At 41.2% G+C, this 21,010-nt stretch overlaps 2 protein-coding genes across 2 annotated transcripts; one reads left to right on the top strand and one right to left on the bottom strand.

Annotated features, from left to right (window-relative positions):
• The first annotated feature begins 1,529 nt into the window (after positions 1–1,529).
• On the top strand, positions 1,530–9,033 carry DUXB (double homeobox B). Its single transcript, XM_053211060.1, is given in 7 exon segments — positions 1,530–1,629; positions 2,475–2,561; positions 2,799–2,873; positions 6,914–6,952; positions 7,314–7,468; positions 8,685–8,962; positions 8,964–9,033. Coding segments are annotated over 7 exon segments (804 nt in total).
• A 3,260-nt stretch (positions 9,034–12,293) lies between these two features.
• TERF2IP (TERF2 interacting protein) lies at positions 12,294–21,010 on the bottom strand. The gene is made up of 3 exons (XM_027076249.2): positions 20,226–21,010; positions 15,683–15,807; positions 12,294–13,494 (listed from the first exon to the last, which is right to left on the bottom strand). Exons 1-3 carry the CDS (start codon positions 20,899–20,901, stop codon positions 13,090–13,092), a joined length of 1,206 nt encoding a protein of 401 aa, XP_026932050.1. The 5' UTR covers positions 20,902–21,010; the 3' UTR covers positions 12,294–13,089.

Raw genomic sequence — 21,010 nt, forward strand, 5'->3', positions numbered from 1 at the left:
AGCACCTTATACTGGATCATTAGGGAATAACTGTGAGAAGAATACAAAAAAATATTTTAATATATGTACAAATTCATAGCAAAATTCTCATAACTAGTATGTCCTCACTTCTGCAAATGGTCCAAGATAGTAGCTATTTTCTTCCATTGCCAATTCAAATTTCCTTTGACCTCAGCAACACACCTCACATGGTGTCGATTCTTTGCCTGGTCAGGTGACCTGAAGTACTAACTTCTGTATCGTTTGGTCTCAACCAGAGAAAGAGGATCAGTAGCATTCTGAACTCACAGGAAACTAGTGAAATTATACATACATGCGTGTGCACATGTATATATACATATGTACAAATAAAGACATTTGTTATAAAGAATTGGCTTATACAACTGTGGCCTTTGGATAGGCAAGAATGAGATTTCTGGGGGGTGGCTGGGTGGCTCAGTCATTTAAGCATCTGACTCTTGGTTTCAGCTCAGGCCATGATCTCATGGTTCAGGGTGACAGCGCAGGGCCTGCTTGGGATTCTTTCCCTCTCTATCTCAAGAAAAATAAACTTAAAAAATGTATAGGGGTGCCTGGGTGGCTCAATCAGTTAAGCATCTAACTTCGGCTCAGGTCATGATCTTATGGTTTGTGAGTTCGAGCCCCACGTCAGGCTCTGTACTGACAGCTCAGAGCCTGGAGCCGGCTTTGGATGCTGTGTGTGTGTCTCTCTCTCTGCCCCTCCCTCACTTGCACTGTCTCTCTTCCTCAAAAATAAACATTAAAAAAAAGATGAAAAATATAGGGGTGCCTAGGTGGCTCAGTCAGTTAAGCATCTAACTTAACCAGTTCATGAGTTCAAGCCCCACATCAGGCTCCGCACTCACAGTGTGGAGCCTGCTTGGGATTCTCTCTCTCCCTTTCTCTCTGCCTCCCCGAACTTGTACTTTCTCTCTCTCTCACAATAAATAAATAAACTTAAAAAAAAAAAAAAGAAAGAAAAAGGAAAAGAAAAAAGGGTGCCTGGGTGACTCAGTTACACATCCAAATTCAGCTCAGGTCACAATCTTATGGTTACTGAGTTCAGGCCTCGCACTGGGCTCTGGGCTGACAGCTCAGAGCCTGGAGCCTGCTTCGGATTCTGTCTCCCCCTCTCTCTGCCCCTCCCCAGCTCATGCGCTGTCTCTCTCTCTAAAAAATAAACAATTAAAAATTATTTTCAATAAATAAAAAATATATATAATGTAGGTAGATCTTTCCAAAATTATAAATAATATCAAGCCAAAATTAAAAAGCAGGAGTACAACATGGAGAACATAATGTTTTAAATATATAAATGCATATATATATTGCATATATATATAAATTGCATAGTGTATGTACACTAGAGAGTACAGATTCTAAGACATATTTGGAAAGATATTAGGGTCTCTTTAAAGTTTTAAAACTGCCTGGTAGAGTCTGTACTTCCTCTTAATCTGATTACTTCAAGTTTCTTTCTAAAAGTGTTGAACAATAATGAAGGGATTAGATAGAAAGGTATATAAGAAATGGGTGGGCCACCCTTGGTGTTGATAAGCCTGTCGTCTTCCAGAGCTGCTCAATTGCCCAGTGACCTCCACGGAGTCCAGGTACCTCTTCCCAAGAGGGGTTTGAACAGCACTGCGAGTGGCAAATTTTCATCTGCATTTTGCTCTCTTCTTCAGTAATGCCATGTGCTTTATTTCCCAGAGTTTATAAAAGTTAAATCACAATCATAATTAGAGGGACAGATGGTTGGAACAGGAGCTGTTTTGCATTGATAAGTTGTTAGAGGATTGATGGGTGCTTTAAAATTGGAGATTGGAATTTTCCATTTAAAGTAACAGCCAGGAGTCCCACAAGTAGGTTGTCAAAAGTTTCAAAGTTGACATTGTAAATAGAGAAAAGCATATATATGGAACACCTACCTTTAAAAATGTATGGGGCACCTGGGTCTCTTTTTGTTTTTTTTTAAGAGAGAGAGAGAGACAGAAAGCATGACGGAGGCAGCCAGGGAGATAGAGAATCCCAAGCAAGCTCCTCACTGACAGCACAGAGCCCAGTGTGAGTCTCATTATCAAGAACTAGGACTCAATCTAACTGTGAAATCATAACCTGAGTCGAAATCAAGAGTCAGACACTTGCAGTGCTCGGGCAGCTCAGCTGGTTAAGCATCTGACTCTTGATTTCGGCTCAGGTCATGATCTCATGGTTTGTGAGTTTGAGCCCTGAGTTGGGTGCCACACTGATAGTGTAGCACCTGCTTGGGATTCTCTCCCCACCCCACCCCCCACGCCCACCACAACTCTCTCTCTCAAAATGAATCAACTTTTAAAAAAATTTTTTTAAATATATAGAATCATTGTTGAACCTACAGGCTTTCATCCTAGAAAAACATATGACATATGTTCACACAGAGTTTTTAATCCATAAACATATCCTTCGTACTCCTCTTCCCATTTTCTCTTGACCAGGCAGACTACAAAAAGAAACCTGGAAAGGCAGGACTGTTTACAACCAGAGTCAAAAGGATATCCTCCAAGGGGGGCCTGGGTGGCTCAGTTGGTTAAGCCTCCAACTTCTGCTCAGGTCATGATCTCACAGTTCATGAGTTTGAGCCTCACATCGGGCTCTGTGCTGACAACTCAGAGCCTGGAGCCTGTTTCAGATTCTGTGTCTCCCTCTCTCTCTGCCCCTGCCCTCCCAACCCCCGCTTGCACCCTGTCTCTCTGTCAACAATAGATAATAAAACATTTTTTAAAAATTTTTAATGAAAATAAAAAAGGATATCCTCCAAGCATCGTTTGAACAAAACCCTTACGCTGATAAAGCTACCAGGAAACAATGGGGCAAGGAAATTGGCATTCCAGAGTGTAAAATTCACATAAGCATTAGGTTTCTATTTCATGATCTGTCAGATTCCAGGTAAAGAGAAATGCTGGGATCAAGACTCTCAGATAATTCTTTGATGTCAGGTATGTTACTCAGAAGATTTTTATTGTTGTATACTAAAAGCAAGAACTGTGTATCTTTTACCAATTGTGGAAATACCGACTGGGTATATTCACTGACAGGAGGAGGATATACTGGTTTGGGATCTCCCAATGGGAGATACATCAATTTTTGAGATTTAGGCAATTTAGGAAATTAGGACACTATAATAATATGGTATCATTAAGTATTGATAAATACTGGGGCACCTGGCTGGCTCAGTCACTAGAACATGTAACTCTTGATTTCAGGGTTGTGAGTTCAAGCCCTACACTGGGATAGTGATTAAAACATTCCATGCTCATGGGTTGGAAGAATAAATATTGTCAAAATGTCAATACTACCCAAAACATTCAATGCAATCCCAATCAAAATTGCACCAGCATTCTTCTCGAAGCTAGAACAAGCAATCCTAAAATTCATATGGAACCACAAAAGGCCCCGAATAGCCAAAGTAATTTTGAAGAAGAAGACCAAAGAAGGAGGCATCACAATCCCAGAATTTAGCCTCTACTACAAGGCTGTAATCATCAAGACAGCATGGTACTGACACAAAAAAACACATAGACCAATGGAATACAATAGAAACCCCAGAACTAGACCCACAAAAGTATGGCCAACTAATCTTTGACAAAGCAGGAAAGAATATCCAATGGAAAAAAGACAGTCTCTTTAACAAACGGTGTTGGCATAACTGGACAGCAACATGCAGAAGAATGAAACTAGACCACTTTCTCACACCATTCACAAAATAAACTCAAAATGGATAAAGGACCTGAATGTGAGACAGGAAACCATCAAAACCCTAGAGGAGAAAGCAGGAAAAGACCTCTCTGACCTCAGCCGTAGCAATCTCTTACTCGACACATCCCCAAAGGCAAGGGAATTAAAAGCAAAAATGAATTACTGGGACCTTATGAAGATAAAAAGCTTCTGCACAGCAAAGGAAACAACCAACAAAACTAAAAGGCAACCAACGGAATGGGAAAAGATATTTGTAAATGACATATCAGACAAAGGGCTAATATCCAAAATCTATAAAGAGCTCACCAAACTCCACACCCGAAAAACAAATAACCTAGCAAAGAAATGGGCAGAAAACATTAATAGACACTTCTCTCTAAAGAAGACATCCAGATGGCCAACAGGCACATGAAAAGAGGTTCAACGTCGCTCCTTATCAGGGAAATACAAATCAAAACCACACTCAGATATCACCTCACGCCAGTCAGAGTGGCCAAAATGAACAAATCAGGAGACTATAGATGCTGGAGAGGATGTGGAGAAACGGGAACCCTCTTGCACTGTTGGTGGGAATGCAAATTGGTGCAGCCGCTCTGGAAAACAGTGTGGAGTTTCCTCAGAAAATTAAAAATAGACCTACCCTATGACCCAGTAATAGCACTGCTAGGAATTGACCCAAGGGATACAGGAATGCTGATGCATAGGGGCACTTGTACCTCAATGTTTATAGCAGCACTCTCAACAACAGCCAAATTATGGAAAGAGTCTAAATGTCCATCAACTGATGAATGGATAAAGAAGTTGTGGTTTATATACACAATGGAGTACTACGTGGCAATGAGAAAGAATGAAATATGGCCCTTTGTAGCAACATGGATGGAACTGGAGAGTGTAATGCTAAGTGAAATAAGCCATACAGAGAAAGACAGATACCATATGTTTTCACTCTTATGTGGATCCTGAGAAACTTAACAGAAACCCATGGGGGAGGGGAAAGAAAAAAAAAAGAGGTTAGAGTGGGAGAGAGCCAAAGCATAAGAGACTCTTAAAAACTGAGAACAAACTGAGGGTTGATGGGGGGTGGGAGGGAGGGGAGAGTGGGTGATGGGTATTGACGAGGGCACCTTTTGGGATGAGCACTGGGTGTTGTATGGAAACCAATTTGACAATAAATTTCATATATTGAAAAAATAAATAAAAATAAAAAATCTTTAAAAAAATAAAATAAAATAAAATAAAATAAAATAAAATAAAATAATCTTTGGGGCAGTTGGGTGGCTCAGTTGGTTAAGTGTCCAACGTGAGAAAGGTCATGATCTCACGGCTTGTGGGATCGAACTCCATGTCAGGCTCTGCATTGACAGCACAGAGCCTGCTTGGGATTCTCTCTCTCTCCCTCTCTCTGCTCCTCCTCCACTCACGCTTTCTCTCTCAAAAATAAATCTTTAAAAAAATTAAAAAACAAAAATCTTAAAAAAATGTTCTGATATATCCTGCAGAATGATGATTAATACATAATTATGAGGAAACTGTGGGGCAAGAACTCACATAAATTCCCAATTTTCAGGCTAGGTTTTTTTAAACACCTGAAATGTGATTTTCACACACACATATGAAGTAGGGGTCTGGGTCAGACGGTTGGGCATCTGACTTTGGCTCAGGTCATGATTTCAAGGTTCATGAGTTCGAGCCCCACGTTGGCCTCTGTGCTGACAGCTCAGAGCCTGGAGCCTGCTTTGAATCTGTGTCTCCCTCTCGCTCTACCCCTCCCCTGCTCATACTGTTTCTCAAAACTAAAAAACGAACAGGGTGCCTGTGTGGCGCAGTTGATAAAGCATCTGACTCTTGATCTCAGCTCAAGTCATAATCTCAATGTCTGTGAGTTTGAACCCCACATCAGGCTCTGTGCTTGGGATTCTCCCTCCTTCTCTCTGCCCCTCCCCAGCTTGTGCTCGCTCTTTCTCAAAATAAACAAACTTAAAAATAATTTAATTAAAAAATTTTTAAGTATATGAAAGTCCCATATTGTATTATTTTGAATGGTACTGATGTAAAAATTAAACTAAGTTGGATTTCTTCGATAGCTGTAAACAATTATACCAAACAGCATTTAAAACAATGAAGATCAATAAAAGTGTGCTTTTAGAAGAAAATTATGAGTTCCTAGTTTTGTGTCTGCACAGAGCCTCCAATAAGCCATTGGCTACAAGGTCCTCAGTCTGAGGGGATGCTGGAGAGAAATGTTTTACTCTTCTTCATGCATTAGTTCTGGGTGTGAAGAGATACCTTATTCAATTCCCAGTAATAAAAGTACATACTATAGGACTATCTGGTGATGTGCTTAAGGCTTACCTGCAAATATTCTCATTTAGAAAACAGATAACCTTTTAGCACAATGCCTGGATAAGAGTGATTTGTTAAATATTGGTTGTCATTAATACCCTAATTCCTATTGCAAATTATCAAAATAAAACAACTAATTAGAAAGTACACTGCAAATCTGACTCCAATAATGAGGAAACAAAGAAAGAGTTCAAATGGTTATATTAGTGACAAGAGTTTCACAGCAAGGTGTACTGGGTCCTAGAAGTCTCCTTACTTATTGCTGACTATGGGATAAGAGGGAATGTGGATGAATGTTAGTACAGCTCTTGGACCATGGCTAACTTACTCCCCATCTAAAGAAATTCTTTTCACAATCAATTCCGTATGTATTATATATAATAAAATGGTATTTCTTCTGTGTTTATTACATAAAATAAAATGGTACTTCTTATGAAGAGATGATAGGGCCCAAGAAAAGATATCCACACATAGAAGACATGTTATGAGAGAGAGATGGGAGGAGGGAAAGGGAGAAAAAGAAATATCGATCTCCTTTGACAGAACAGTGTCTCTTCAATCAGGGAATTTTACATGGGATACCATGAGGATGACCATAAAAGAAATGCTGTCTTGAATTGTATGCTCATAATAACTCCTAGGATAATACATCACTTTTTTTATGGATATTATCCCAATGGCAGTTGATCAAATCAATTTCATTTAATTGCCTTGCCTTGATACTTGGAACAACACAGATTGAGTTCCATGACTTCAACATCTTCTTCTCCCACTTAGATTTGACTTAAAAACCTCAATCCAAACAAAGACAATTGGAATTTGGATGCTCCTTAAGATGAAACCCAGGAACAAAATCAGCTGCCTCGGTCTCAAGGTAAGAATCCACTGGTCCAAATGCATTTCTTCAGTGGATCCCAGAGAAAGTGAAAACGGCTCTGCATATTGTGCCCATATACTCGACAAAAAAATCATTATCTTAGGAGGCACTTACAGCTTGTTCTGGGCACCCTAGCGTCAGAAATAAAAGCATGGCCCCACAGCTGGGTGCGACAGGCAGGTTCTTAGCACGCAAGGCTCTGGGCCTTTTGTCTTGCTGCTCTAAGCAGGGTGGCATCCTGTTCTGTCAACCTCAGGGATTCAGGGGGAATGTCAGCATTATCTTCCTAGGTTCAAGTTTTCAGTTCAAATATGAGAACTGTCCTAAAAGACACATTCTGTTCCATGTTCTCTTGTAGAATACTTACCAAAAGCAGCCAGAGAAGACTGGACATCCATCACAAGACCTCAATCACATATCCTACTTCAAGCTTTTGAGAGGAACCAATTCCCTGATATAACAACCAGGAAAAAACTGGCTAAAATAACAGACATTCAGGAATCAAGAATTCAAGTAAGTTCTGTCTATAGCACCAAATATGTTCTACCTGTAAGTGATGTTATATTTCCCTCTGATGGGCTGCTGAAAAACTGACCTGAGATTATCACAATCATCATGGGTAACAGTATGGATTGGTAAACATCTAGCATTGCAAGTCAGATTCCTGCAAAATGAAGAATTCTGTCAGTGTGATAACCATTTAGAATCTCCAGCAGCAAAAATGGGAGGAAATATGAAAGTTAATACTATCTATTTTGGGAATACCCTGTCAGGTTTTCTACAGCTTGACACTGCTTGGTCATTTTGGTCCAGATAATTCCTTTCTTATGAGGTTGTCCTGCACCTAATCAGTATTTTTAAGCATTCCTGGCCTCAACCAAATACCCTGCCTACCTACCCCTCCACCAACTTGTGACAGCTTCAAAAATCTACAGACTTAGTCCCATGTCCTCCAGTTGAAAGAAAAAAAATCACTCTTACTGGGTACCTTCTAAAGTTATGAGGACAGTGGTTTAGTGTATGTTAAATGCTCAAGACTAGGAAACACATTCATAGTTTTTTCAGTACAGTTAATTAATCCTTGATCAGATTTATTTATAACCACATATATAAGATTGGGATTCTTATACACATGTTGGCAAAGAGATAAATGTCAACCTGGTCAAGAAAACTTATTTGCTGATCCAATGTTGAAATTAAAGGGAAGAATCTAAAGCATATGCCTTTTCAACCAGTTTCAATCCATCTATAGTTGATTGCTAAGTGTGTTAGGACCTCAATTTTTGTGTTTGTATGTGTATACACACATTCATATGTACACATATATACATACACACTATACACAGGAATCAGAGTAATTAATGACATATATATGCAATAGTTCTATTTCACATGAAACACACCCACACACACCCCATCCCGATAATGGGGCCTGTATTAATAGCCCCTTTGCTTTACATAGTATGAGAAACCGAGCCAGAATCACTTGTCTTATGACACTGTCTTTTTCTTCACATAGATGTGGTTTCAGAATTAAAGATCTCTATACCCAAGGCAGAGAAGTGAGTCCATGAATTCCTTGGCAGACAGCCCAAATGCAAGACCAGGTCTGACAGCTCAGCACCACCAAATTGATCTGCCCACTTTCCCAGGCAGGTCTCATCATTTTGCTTCCTCCCATTTTTTCCGTAGGAACCAAACATTTCTACCTGCTCCTCTCCCATCCCAGGAGTCCTCTGTCTCTTGTGTGAACCAAGGACCAAGCGTCATGATGGTACAGCCCACAGACTATGCAGAGAGAATTCTTTACTCTCCTCGGAATTACCGGCCAATACCATCAACTCTGCGAGTCTCAGATACTCAGGCTCCTTTCTGGCCGCCAAAGCAAGAAAAGTGCCAGAATCACAAAGAATAGAAGCACACAGGAGTACTACAGTTGAAGGACTACTCTCAGCCTCATCCTGAGCACCAAAACCACCAACTGCAGGATCTGGGGCAGGTAGACATATATTCTGCAATGGGATGAAATCTGCCAGACTCTGATTGCAAAGTGGGATCCTCGAGGAGGGACACACTGAGACACTCATCCGCAGCACAGTCAACTGGACAACCATCTCATTCCCTTGGCCAACTCACCAGCAATGTGCAGAAACCTCAAGCCTTTATGTCAACTGTTATCCACAGATTTTCAGGAACAGATACCTTTTCCGAGTCCTGGCCCACAAAAAGAGGACCCTGCCAGGACCCCAACTGTGCTTCAGTGAAGATGCTTTTCAGGCTGTGTTCCATATGCTACAAAGCTTACCAAGGCCTGAGATTCCAGAAAAAGAAGTCATTCTCAGAACCTGGTCCAGACCTCTCTTCTTTTGATGCAAATCAGTGCAATTTAAAGGACAGTGGATAATGAAGTCATCCTGTTTGGGACAAGATTAATGCAAGAGGAAGGAGAAACCACTTGGAAACACAAAAGGCAGTTTTTAACTGTTTTGTGGGCAGTGGTTATCTTCTATATTCACTTCATTGAATAAAGAAAGGATGGTTTCTAAGCTGCATACAGCCTCTGGAAGCACCATAGGCCAGTAGACAGGTCTGCTGAATCCTTCTGAACAAAAGCATTTCACTGATCAACATGACTTCCTCTCTAATCACGATGTCTACCAATCTGGAATTTGCATGAACTATAACCATACCCAAGCAAGAACATATCTACGTGCTGACACATTAGCACTCCTTTGCTTCCTAGCAAGATGGGAAAGCCAGCTTGAAATTAGTTTGTCATGCAGAAAATGAAAGGACAGTATATTTCCTGATAATGTGAATTCATAAAAGTGAGCTTTTCCCCAAAGCTCTGAGGGTTTCAACTGGGAACCAGAAACTATCCCACTATCTACCAATAAGAGAACGATTAAATGAATTACGTTAAATCCACAATACTGAGTATTCTTCATTTATATTGTTTTTCCTTTGATTACTTAAAACATTACAAAAAAAAAATCACAATGAAAATACAGTAGCAACACCATACAACCACTTAGTCTAACACGTTAATCTAAAACTGGGATAAAAATTTCGGTCTTCTCTCTTCTTCTGAAATGATAATACATCTCAAAGTAGATTTTGGTGTTTGAAGGTGTATGCGGATTTACCTTAGTGCTATAAAAACATCTTTGAATTTTATCAATTTGCATTGTTTGAACCAACTCAAAAGGTTAGGTCCAGGTTTGATGAGAACAGTGATTAACATTCCACTCCTGGAAGGATCTTCTTATTCCTGGAGAAGGTGACTAGAATTTGTACAAGTTTTTAGCAAACTCTTATTTGGGTATTCACCTTCCCTTTCATGTCACATTCTCAGGGAAGGTTACACAAACTGCAACCCAAGAAAAATAGACTTTGATTGATTTAAGTTAACCCAGTCAATTTCATTTAGGAAGAGTTAGGAAGGCGCATGTGCCAAATTTCTGGCCAATGAGAAATCAAGGGGCTTCCAAGAAAGATTGCACCCAACTTTTGACCATGAAGGAAGCAGCCTAGAAGACAAGCCAGGGACAGCAGAACAGAAAAATAGAGAGAATCCTGAAGGTAACTACCTCAGGACTTCCTATACATATAAGATATAAATCTCCTTTTCATGTCCCTTGTTTCAAGTCCTTTAGATGAAGTTTTCTGTTACAAGCAATTAAATACAACTTACAGGTATAGGCAAAGGGGGCATATAATCCAGCACACAGCATTAGACCAAAACAAGAGAAAAGCTCAACAATCCAAGTGTCAGCTTAAACTTTTAAAATGCAACCATACCTGCTTAAAGGGATACGGAACAAAGGAAAACCGAATACCAGGAGCAGAGCCCAGTGCTGCAGTTTGCAAAGAGGAGACAGAAAGAAATGTTTCTGCCACTAATGAAGTTGTACAAGTTATTTAAGACCTAGAGAATTTGAAAAGCTCAACTGTGGGGTTAGTGGAAAACAGTGAGGAAGGCGTCTAACTCAAGAGCTAAAATGAGTAAGAAATGATGTTTCCCAGAGCACAAGCCTCAAGAAGTCAAGGAAAGAAAACCCAAAGAATAAGAATCTGGCAGATTAAAGGAGAGGTATCCTAACTTTAGGAATTGAACAGCTGGTCTATGGAGCAGATGCAGCCATAGCTCAATGCCATTAACCATTAAGATCCAACTCATTTTCCTTGCTTAGATTTGTGCTCCCAAACATACTCAATAATTTGTTTCCCCACATATTATCTCCCAGCCTAAAAAGTAAAACACCAGATAAATTTCAAAAACAGATATTTGGAAATTACTGGTTTATAATGAGTACTTAAGTATCTTTTCAGAGTCTAGATATAATGAATCAGACCCTTTTGCACATGCTTTGACAAAACAAATTTCTAGGCTTGTAAAGTTGTACGAACTTTACTAAGGTATAAACATCCCAAATGACATCTCCGTTTCACACATGAAGTATTGATTTTCAACCACTCTAGAGTCACATCTGATTGGACGACACATTTTAAACAAATGCCTACCACCCAACCCTTCCCAATATCCACTTAAAAGTTACTCCTGGAGTGAGCTAGGTACTCCTGGGAATAGTTTTATCCTTTCAACATACTCAAGAGAAGGGCAAAGTGAAGCATTTTGATTTAGAATGGGTTCCTCCAGAAGCAGACTCTAAGAATTCGTGTTTAACTGAGGATTCCACGATGCATTTTATTAGGAAAGTGGAGATGTGAAACCACAGAAGGAAGCCTATGCAGAGTGCGTTCATAAACAACTACCACTCTGGGCAACCATGCTGGTTTCTGCTGGGGACCTTTAAAAGATGGTATGGAACCCATTATCTCACTCAAGGGGTGCGTCTCAAATATTCACTTGTGTCATTTCTCTGGACAGCAAGGAAGCTGGATATGCATCCTCTAATTCTCATCCGCCATCAGCCGAAAGCCACTCCCAGCAGCATGAACTCCAGAGCACTTCAAGCAGAGGGGAAACCTTAAGAAGGTGCTTGCAGTAGGACCCCTATTTGTGGCATGTGCAGGAATGTAAGTGCCCAAGGGATACGGGTAGGGCAGAGACACCTTCTGTTACACACCTGATGGTTCCTGATTGGCTTCTCACCCTTCGGCTTTCAGCAGCCCGTGGTGTTCTCCCGTCCCTCACAGTCCTTGACGCAGATCTTCTCTCTGCTCCATCCAGAAAATCTAGCATCCTTCTAGTGGCCTACTAGTTCTAATATGGAACCATTTTGTTCATTATTGACCTAATTAAGAGCCAAGAAATGTCAGTTCCTTTATGGTTTTTATATCGAAAAGGTTTCATGAATACAATCAAAGAAAACACTTGGAGATTCAAAGTTCTGTTTATTTTCAACAACAAAAGTAACACAACAAAGAGGAATCAATTCACTAATATATAAATCTAACACAGTCCTTAGCACAAAATTGTCTTTAATAAATAAAAACACATTACTGATAACTGAGTAAGACTGTTCTTAAGACTCTCTAGGGTTTTGTGTGCGTTCTAAACAAAACTGGGTGGTAGATAAAGAAACACGTGCTACAAGTATGACTGACAAAGACTGAAAGAAAAGAAAAGCCAAAGGAGTAGGGTCCCCAAGTATTAAGTTAGCAAAGGGAATATGGGATTTTCAAAGCAGTCTAGAAATCAGAGCTCACTAGGTGATGCAAGGGTTTAGGATCGTCCAAGCTCAAGACCTTGTAATTAAATCTTTCCACATATCTAGATCCTTGATTTGGAATCTATCATAATCTAGAAGAGTTTCTGCCAAAGGATAGAGGCTCTTTATTTTCCTCCTTTGACTTTGTCACTAGCTCCTGAAACCAATATATAGCAAGGGTTCCGTTCAGAAAAGGATTACTACTACAAAGACCAACCTCTGTCTGGTGTGGATTTCCCTTTATGAACATACTGATACTGCCAGGGACAACTCTAAATATGTCAAATGTCTTTTACTTTTATCCTCCTACACAACTCTGCTTGGCTACAAAATCTAAGACTCATAGAGCAATGGCAGCATTGGTCAGAAGACAAGTGTCAGTTCCAACGACGACGTTGACAAAAATTTTTTTTTAACCTCTCCTGCCTCATCTTTTTTCTTTCCTCATTGTCTTGCCAATTACTTCTTTCGGAATTCAATCCGCCGAGCTACATTCTGAGCACCAAATTTTTTGACCAATGCATCTCTGGCATCCTCGTCATCTTTTTGCAAATCTAAGTCATCCTGTCGGGACCAAATGGGATACCCATCAGCCCTCTGACCGGACTCTAAAAAGGAGGAAGTAGCCTCCAACTCACCACTATTTTTTAGGAATGCCTGTGTAACTGTTGACAGATCCAAGTTAAACTTTTCCATTAACTGCCTGATGATCTTAATGGCAGCTCCCACCTCTGGTGGAGAAACTTTTTCTTCTTCCTCTTCTTCCTCATCCTCATCAGGCTGTGTCTCAGAGTCTTCCTCGGGTGTAGGTGGATCATCATCACACATTGTTATGTGTATTTCAAAATCGGGGCTCTCGTCAACCTAGAGAAAGCGATGAATATGACCAGTTCCTAATTACCAAGTCCCAAACACTCTTGCGATACCTAGTCTCTCCCACCACCTTGCTTGCCCTTTTCACCCCAATCACATTGGACTTCCTTCAGTTCTTCCAATACGCTATGCTCCTTCTTATACTTACTCATGTTGCATGTGTGTATATAAGTTTACGTACATGATGGGTTAAGGGGAGGGGAGTGTCTGTGTCTGTAAGTGGGGGATATAAGTGTGCTTATGTGTACATTATGTGCATATACATGTATACATACAACTATGGTATTCCAACAGAACATGAGAAGCTACAGTAAATAATGAAAAATATGTGTATGTGCATACATGTCCACGTGTACACACATGTTCATTAGATCATTTTTTAAAGTTTGACTTCAGGGGCATCTGAGTGGCTCAGATGGTTGAGTGTCCAACTTCGGATCAGGTCATGATCTCACGGTTTGTGGGTTCAAGCCCCACATCCAGCTAGCTGCTGTCAATGCCAAAGTTGTCAGCACAGAGCCCACTCTGAATCCTCTGTGCACCCCCTTCTCTCTCTGCCCCTCGCCCACTCACGCTCTCTCATTCTTTCTCAAAAATAAAAACATTTAAAAAACAAAACAAAAGAGGCGCCTGGGTGGCTCAGTCAGTTAAGCATCAGATTTGGTTTAAGTCATAGCTCACAGTTCCTGAGATTGAGCCCCACACTGGGCTCTCTGCTGAGGCCACTTCATATCCTCTGTCCCCTTCTCTCTCTCTCAAAATAAACGTAAAAAAAATAAATACAATAAAAAATAAAGAAAAAAAAACAAAACTTTGGCTTCAGTGTCAGATTGTAAGCTCCCTAAGGACAGGAACTGTATCTCTTTTGCTCTCATCACTTACATCCCCAGTACATACCAATGCCTTCACTTAACTACTCAAAACACACAGATGTATGAGCAGACTAGGGTCTCCGTACTATACTACATTTAGGCACATTACAAAGCACGTTATGTGAGCAGAAACCTACGTAGACCATGCTTGCATTTCAAAGTTTATGGAAAATTGACCAAATATAAAACAAAACTCAGACTTCAAAAGGCAACAATCACTAAATTCTGCCAATTCTTGTGCATTCCTTCATTCACCAATTACAGATCTTTAAATTATTTTCCTAATAATGAGGCCTGATCACTTCCCTTTACAATAAGAAAATTAATTTAAAAGATCCTTTTTCGTGGAAAAAATATGCACATATAATTGAGTCTTTCTTTTAAATTACTCCTCACTACTTTATAGTTCTTGCCTTTCCCTGTAACTATGATCAAATATGGGACTCCAACAGAGTATCAGAAGCTAGACCAAATAAGGAAGCATTAAAAAATCCCAAAACCACTCTAAATACACAAAAAGCTAAACTTGCTTTAAAAAAAAAAATTAAACTCCTTCAAAAATTGCATTTATTTTCCTGAGAAGCACAAAAATATTTTCAAAAGATAAATCCACAGTCTTAACTTTGAAAACCTTACACTGTGATCAAAGTATCCAAAATAGGATGCTGTCTACTGTTTCAAAATAATTCTCAACAGGGGCACCTGGGTGGCTGAGGTGGTTAAGCATCTGACTTAGGCTTGGGTCATGATCTCACAGTTCATGAGTTCGAGCCCCATAGAGGGCTCTGTGCTGACAGCTCAGAGCCTAGAACCTCCCTGGGATTCTGTGTCTCCCTCTCTCTCTACCTCTCCCCCACTCACACTCTGTCTCTTTCTGTCTCAAAAATAAACAAACACTAAAGAAAAATTTTTTAATAATTCTCCCCAATTTTTCTCCCTCTCCCCCTTTTCTCTAAGAGACAGAGAACACACATGCACACATGTGCAGGAGAAAGGCAGAGGGAGGTGGAAAGAGAGAATCCCAAGCAGACTCCACGCCCAGCGCAGAGCCTGACGAGGGGGCTCGATATCACAAGTGAATCATGACCTGAGCCAGAATCAAGAGTCAGATGCTTAACAGCATGAGCCACCCACACGCCCCTCCCTCAAAACTGCATGCCTGAAACCAAGATCAGTCCCACTTTCCATTCTCCCACTCCAAACCTTACCTTTCAGGGCCTTAGGTGTACAAAAACTAAATGCAATAACCAATTTTAAAGAAGAAGAATAGAAGGAGAGAAAATAAGAGTTAAATCTAGTCTACGTACCACAATCTCCTCAAACTCCCGGGTGGCTTCTACAAGCATCTTTTTGACTGCTTCTTCATTCTCCTTGATCTCTTCCTTTACATATTCTTCTTCAGGTAAGTCTGGAGTTCTCTTATTCTGTGGTTCTATGAAAGAAAAGAACAGCACCAGATTACAATTAGCATCTTTTGCAGAAACCAAAAATACAGTGCTCTGCGAACTCTGAGCCAAAAGTGAGCCTGTACTTTTTTTCTATTAGAAGACATCAGTTTTTGATCAAGATAAGAAAAACATACAATACACTTGTTCGGAAATGTCTACTCTTGCTTCTGAAGAGCTGTACTATCCAAATGGTGATATATTCCTTAGATTGTAATATGGAAAATAAAAATACTCTTCAAGCATAATTCATTTTTTGCTTTGTATTTATCCATAGTGCAAATTAACAAAACTGCCATAAACTGGATTCTCTGGGAAGCAGATTGTGAGATGGAGATTAACACATGGTGTTTAGTAGGGAGTGACCCAGGGGAAACCACTGTTGAGAAGAAAGCATGAGTGGGCAGAGAGGGAAGCTGAGCTGTCAAAGAGTTCCAACAAAGCCTCAGCTGAAACCATAGGGAAGTCTGAACTAGGAAGTCCCTTCAGAATCGACTGTGTTGGGATGTGGGAGCCGTGGCAGAACTCCGCACAGATCAGTCCCTAAATGCTAGCCAACCTAAGATGTCAAGACTTTGGGTGAAGCAGCTCTCCCAGCTGAAGACAGATGTGGAAGGTACATCACAATCTACCACATACCATCTAACAGAAAGGAGGCCCTCCTAAAGCTCAGCATCCTCCTCTTTCTGTTTTACTTTGTTCTCTTAGCATTTAACTGTGCTCTCTTTTCCACTTAACAAAAACTGACTGCTATGGGGCAGCAGAAAGAAGTTTTTTATAATGGAACTGTTCTGTATCCTGATATAGGTGGTGGTTACACAAACTATATAGGGACTAAAACACATAACCAGAAAATACCATGGTGGTTCCTCAAAATACTAATCATGGAACTACCACAAAATCCAGCAATTCCACTTCTGTATACTCAAGACAAATGGAACCAGGGTTTCAAGCAGGTATTAGTACACCCATATTCATAGCGGCATTATTCCTAACGGCCAAGATACGGAAACAACCTCAGTGTCCATCAATGGGTGACCACATAAACAAAACGTAGTATACACAATGCAGTGGAGTATTATTCAACCTTATAAAGGAAGGACATTCTGACACATGCTACAACATGGATGAACCCTGAAAACACTGTGCTAAGTGAAATGAGCCAATCACAAAAGGACAAATATATGACTCCACTTACATGAGGTAGCTAGAAAGACCAAATTCTTAAAGACAAAAAGTAAAATGGTGATTGACAGGGGGAGGGAGCAAAGGGGAGTCAGTGTTTAATGGGTAGTTTTCCAGTTTTAGGAGAAGAAAAAGTTCTGGAGACAGATGGTGGTAATGGTTCCATAACAATGTGAATAGACTTAAGGCCACCAAACTGACCACTTAAAAATGGTTAAAAGGACAAATTTTATGTAATGTCTATTTTACCCAGTATCTGTAGATATTACCCACTTTGTTAATTTTTGCCAATCTGATAAACAAAATACAACATTTCCTCATTCACTTTCCTGAAAAACATCACCATGCACGTTTGTTATTTCATTTTCCATGGGTCAGAAGTCCATGGCTTATATCATGCCTCTGTTCAGGGTCTAATTTACTTTTATTTAATAACAATATTCTGCATTTGTTTATTGCCATTTATTTCCTTTTCTAGAAACTTCTTGTTCCATTTCTTTTGTTCATTGTTCTCCTAGATTTTCTTTTACTAACTTCTGCAAGATCTTTGGACATTAAGGAAACTAACTCTGTTCCAATGTATTAGGAGTATTTTTCCGGTTTGCTGACTTTTATGATGAGAAGTTTTTAACTTCAAGTAATCACATATATACAACTTTTTTTTTTAAATCTTCTTGGTTTCAGGACTATCACCATGCACATATTAAAAAATATACTCAAGGCAACCTACTGAATAGAAAGAAGTATTTGCAAGCCATATATCCAATAATCCAAAAAGAGGTTAATAGCCAGAATAAAGAACTCATAACAAAAAATCCCAAACATTCCAATTTAAAAATAAGCAATCTGAATAGATGTATTCCCAAAGACATACGAGTGTCCAACAGGCCCATGAAAAGATGCTCAACATCACTAATCATCAGTGAAATACAAATGAAAACCACAATGAAGTATCACCTCACACCTGTCAAAACGACTTCTCAAAAAGACAAGAAATAACAAGTATTAGGAAAGATGTGGAGAAAAGGAACCCTTGTGCACTGTTCGTGGGAATGTAAATTGGCATAGCCACTATAGAAAACAGTATAGAAGTTCCTCAAAAAGTTAAAAATAGAACTACCATATGATCTAGCAATACCACTTTGGAGTATCAATCTGAAGGAAATGAAAACACCGATGTGAAAAACTACATGCAACTCTACATTCACTGCAGTTTCACTGTATTATTTACAAGAACCTAGATATGGCAACAACCAAAGCGTCCACCGATAAAGATATGATGTGCATATACACTGGAATACTACTCTGCCACCAAAACAAGACAAAAAAACAACAAAATCTTGCCACTTGCAACAAACATGGATGGCCCTAGAGGACATTATGCTAGTGAAAGAAGTCAGAGAAAGACAAATACCACGCTGGTAAGTGGAATCTAAAAAAACCAACCACACAAAACAAAACCCAAACTCACAGAAAAAGAGAACAGGGAGGGAAGAGGGTTGGCATGGGGGACAGGGCAGCAAAATGGATGAAGGGGATCAAGAGGTACAAACTTCCAGGTACAAAGTAAATAAGGCAGGGGGCTTTAACATGCAATAGAGGGAATACAATCAGTAATACCGTATTAACTTGTATGGAGACAGACAAAAACCAGACTTACTGTGATGATCAGTTTGCAACATATAAAAACGCAGAATTACTAGGTTGTATACTTGAAACTGACACTGTAGGCCAAATGTACCTCAATTTTTAAAAAAGATCAATAAATAGAATTAAAAAATAAAAAAGGATACTCATCCATATTGTTTGTTTAAATAATACCTACACCCAACGGTAGGGCTTGAACCTATACCTACAATCCTGACATCAAGAGTCATATGCACTACTGGCTGAGCCAGCCAGGTGCCCCTCATCCTTATTTTCTTAGTGATTTTAGAATTTTAATTTTTACAATTAAATTCTGATCATCAAAATTAAATTACAGTAGGGCAAATCCAGCTTAATTTTCTCCAAGGTTCCAAATGGCCTGCCCATAGTCCCAACCCTACTGGATTTCAAAGCAAAGCCCCATGCGATCTACTTCACCCATACACATAACCTTGTCCTCTCTCCTAGAATTCTCCCCCTTGCTTTAGTCCATTTTAGCCACACTGGTCTGTTGCTCCAAGAACACACCAGCCATATTCCCACCTCCAGGCCTTTGCACTCAATATTCCCTCTGCCTGAAACACCCACTGATAACCACCTGGTTTGCTCTTTCCTTTGGTCTCTGCTCAAATACAAGCTTTTATAGTGACTTGCCTTATCGCCCTATAGAAAACAACCTCCTCCCCAGCCCTTACCCTGATTTTATTTTTCTCTATAGCACTTACCACTGCCCAGCTAGTATGTTAAGCTCCATGACCGCAGGGACTTTTATTTATTGTTATATCCCAGCAGGATAACAGTGTCTGGCACTCAAATATCTGTTGAATGAATGAATCTGAAATGTCACTTTTACCAAAAACAAAATTCTTACTAAGCATGCTGAACAGGAGAAACAGATTTACCTCCCCATCTCGAAATGTTATATGGAATCGCCACATAAGGGGGGGGGGGGGGGGGGGGGGACATGCTTCTTTAAACAAAAAGGTCGGTTTAACCTGTCGATACCGGTTACATGAAAAGTGAAGCATCTTAACAGTTTTGCACTGAAGCCCTAACCGCACCTGAATCCCAACGTTCAGTTCAACGACATTAAAAACGCACTTCACCTGAGCGAGACCAGGAAGATCATTCCAACTGACGAGAACCTTCTGTGAATACGCATAGACGCCAAAACATGAAAATAAACTCGTCTGGCATGCCTTTGAAAAAGCTTACACTGACTCTACCTGAACAGAGAAGTATTTTTGGAAACCAGCCTCTGGAAAAGATACGGTTAACAACACATTGCCTCCGGGGAAGAAAACTGGGTAGCTGGTGGCTAGAATCAGGTGGAATGTCTACCTAGCCTGTTTGTACCATTTGAGCATCAAACCACGTCAGCTACCGGAAAAAAGTAAATCGAAGTGCGAGTAGAAAATGGTGCAATTTTACCCGGATGTCTAAAGGGGAGGGGGGAGGGCCGGGCGACGCTACCGGAGACGCCAACATGGACACCGGACCGAAGGGGGGAGGAGCCCCGCCCCCACCCGCACAGGTGCAGCAAGAGCTCCCGCGTTCGCGGCAGAGACCTCACCCCCACTATCGGCGGCCTCGGGGTCCTGCTCAGCTTTCCGCTTGAGTTTCTGGGAGGAGGGGCTCACTGGGGCGTCCCCCAGCAGGTACTTATGCTCCTGGCCCCGCAGATGCTTGAGGTAGCGGTCCTTCATGGACTGCCACGAGTGCTGGGTGAGCGAGCTTTTCTCCATCGCCTTCCACAAGGCGGTGCCGGTGACGGAGCTGGGCGAGCGGGCATTTTCCTTCACGTACGTCAAGATGGCCACGTCGTCCGCGTCCGTGAAGACGATGCGCCCCGTGGGCGGCTGCGGCTCGGGCTGCGCGGCGGCCGCGGCGCCCCCCTTGGCCGGGGCCGCGGGCTTCGTCTCGGGGGCCTGGCCGGCCGTCGAGCCCAGCCGGTAGGCCTCCAGGTCGAGCCTCTCGTTGCGCTCCACGCAGTCCAGGATGTACTGCGTGGAAATGAAGTCGCCCGAGGCCTCGGCCGCCGCCTCCCCGGGCTGGGCCAGCAGGACGGCCCCAGACTCCTGCACCCGGCATAGGGTGCCGCCGCCGTGCAGGATGAGCGTCGACAGCCGACGCTTCGCCGGGCTAGGACGCACGTAGAAGGACATGGAACTGCCATCTTCCCTCACGAACAGAGTCGAGGAATGGGTGGGCCCGTTGGGGTCTTTGCCCAAATCCATCGCCTCCGCCATAGCTGACACCAGGCACCACAACAGCAGTCCCCGAAACAAGCCTCTGACGCACAGAGCGAACCCGAACGAACGACGGTTCTAGACGCGTCGGCCGCGAAGCCCCGCCCTG

Source organism: Acinonyx jubatus, chromosome E2 (assembly GCF_027475565.1).
Source record: "Acinonyx jubatus isolate Ajub_Pintada_27869175 chromosome E2, VMU_Ajub_asm_v1.0, whole genome shotgun sequence".
NCBI lineage: Eukaryota > Metazoa > Chordata > Mammalia > Carnivora > Felidae > Acinonyx > Acinonyx jubatus.

Bases quoted from the DNA above. Each gene is read 5' to 3' on its own strand.
- TERF2IP (XM_027076249.2), bottom strand. From the start codon at position 20,901: ATGGCGGAGGCGATGGATTTGGGCAAAGACCCCAACGGGCCCACCCAT. The intron at 15,808-20,225 runs GTGAGGTCTCTG...TTTCTTTCATAG, and splicing joins CGAGGCCGCCGATAGTGGGG to AACCACAGAATAAGAGAACT. The intron at 13,495-15,682 runs GTACGTAGACTA...CGCTTTCTCTAG, and splicing joins GGGAGTTTGAGGAGATTGTG to GTTGACGAGAGCCCCGATTT.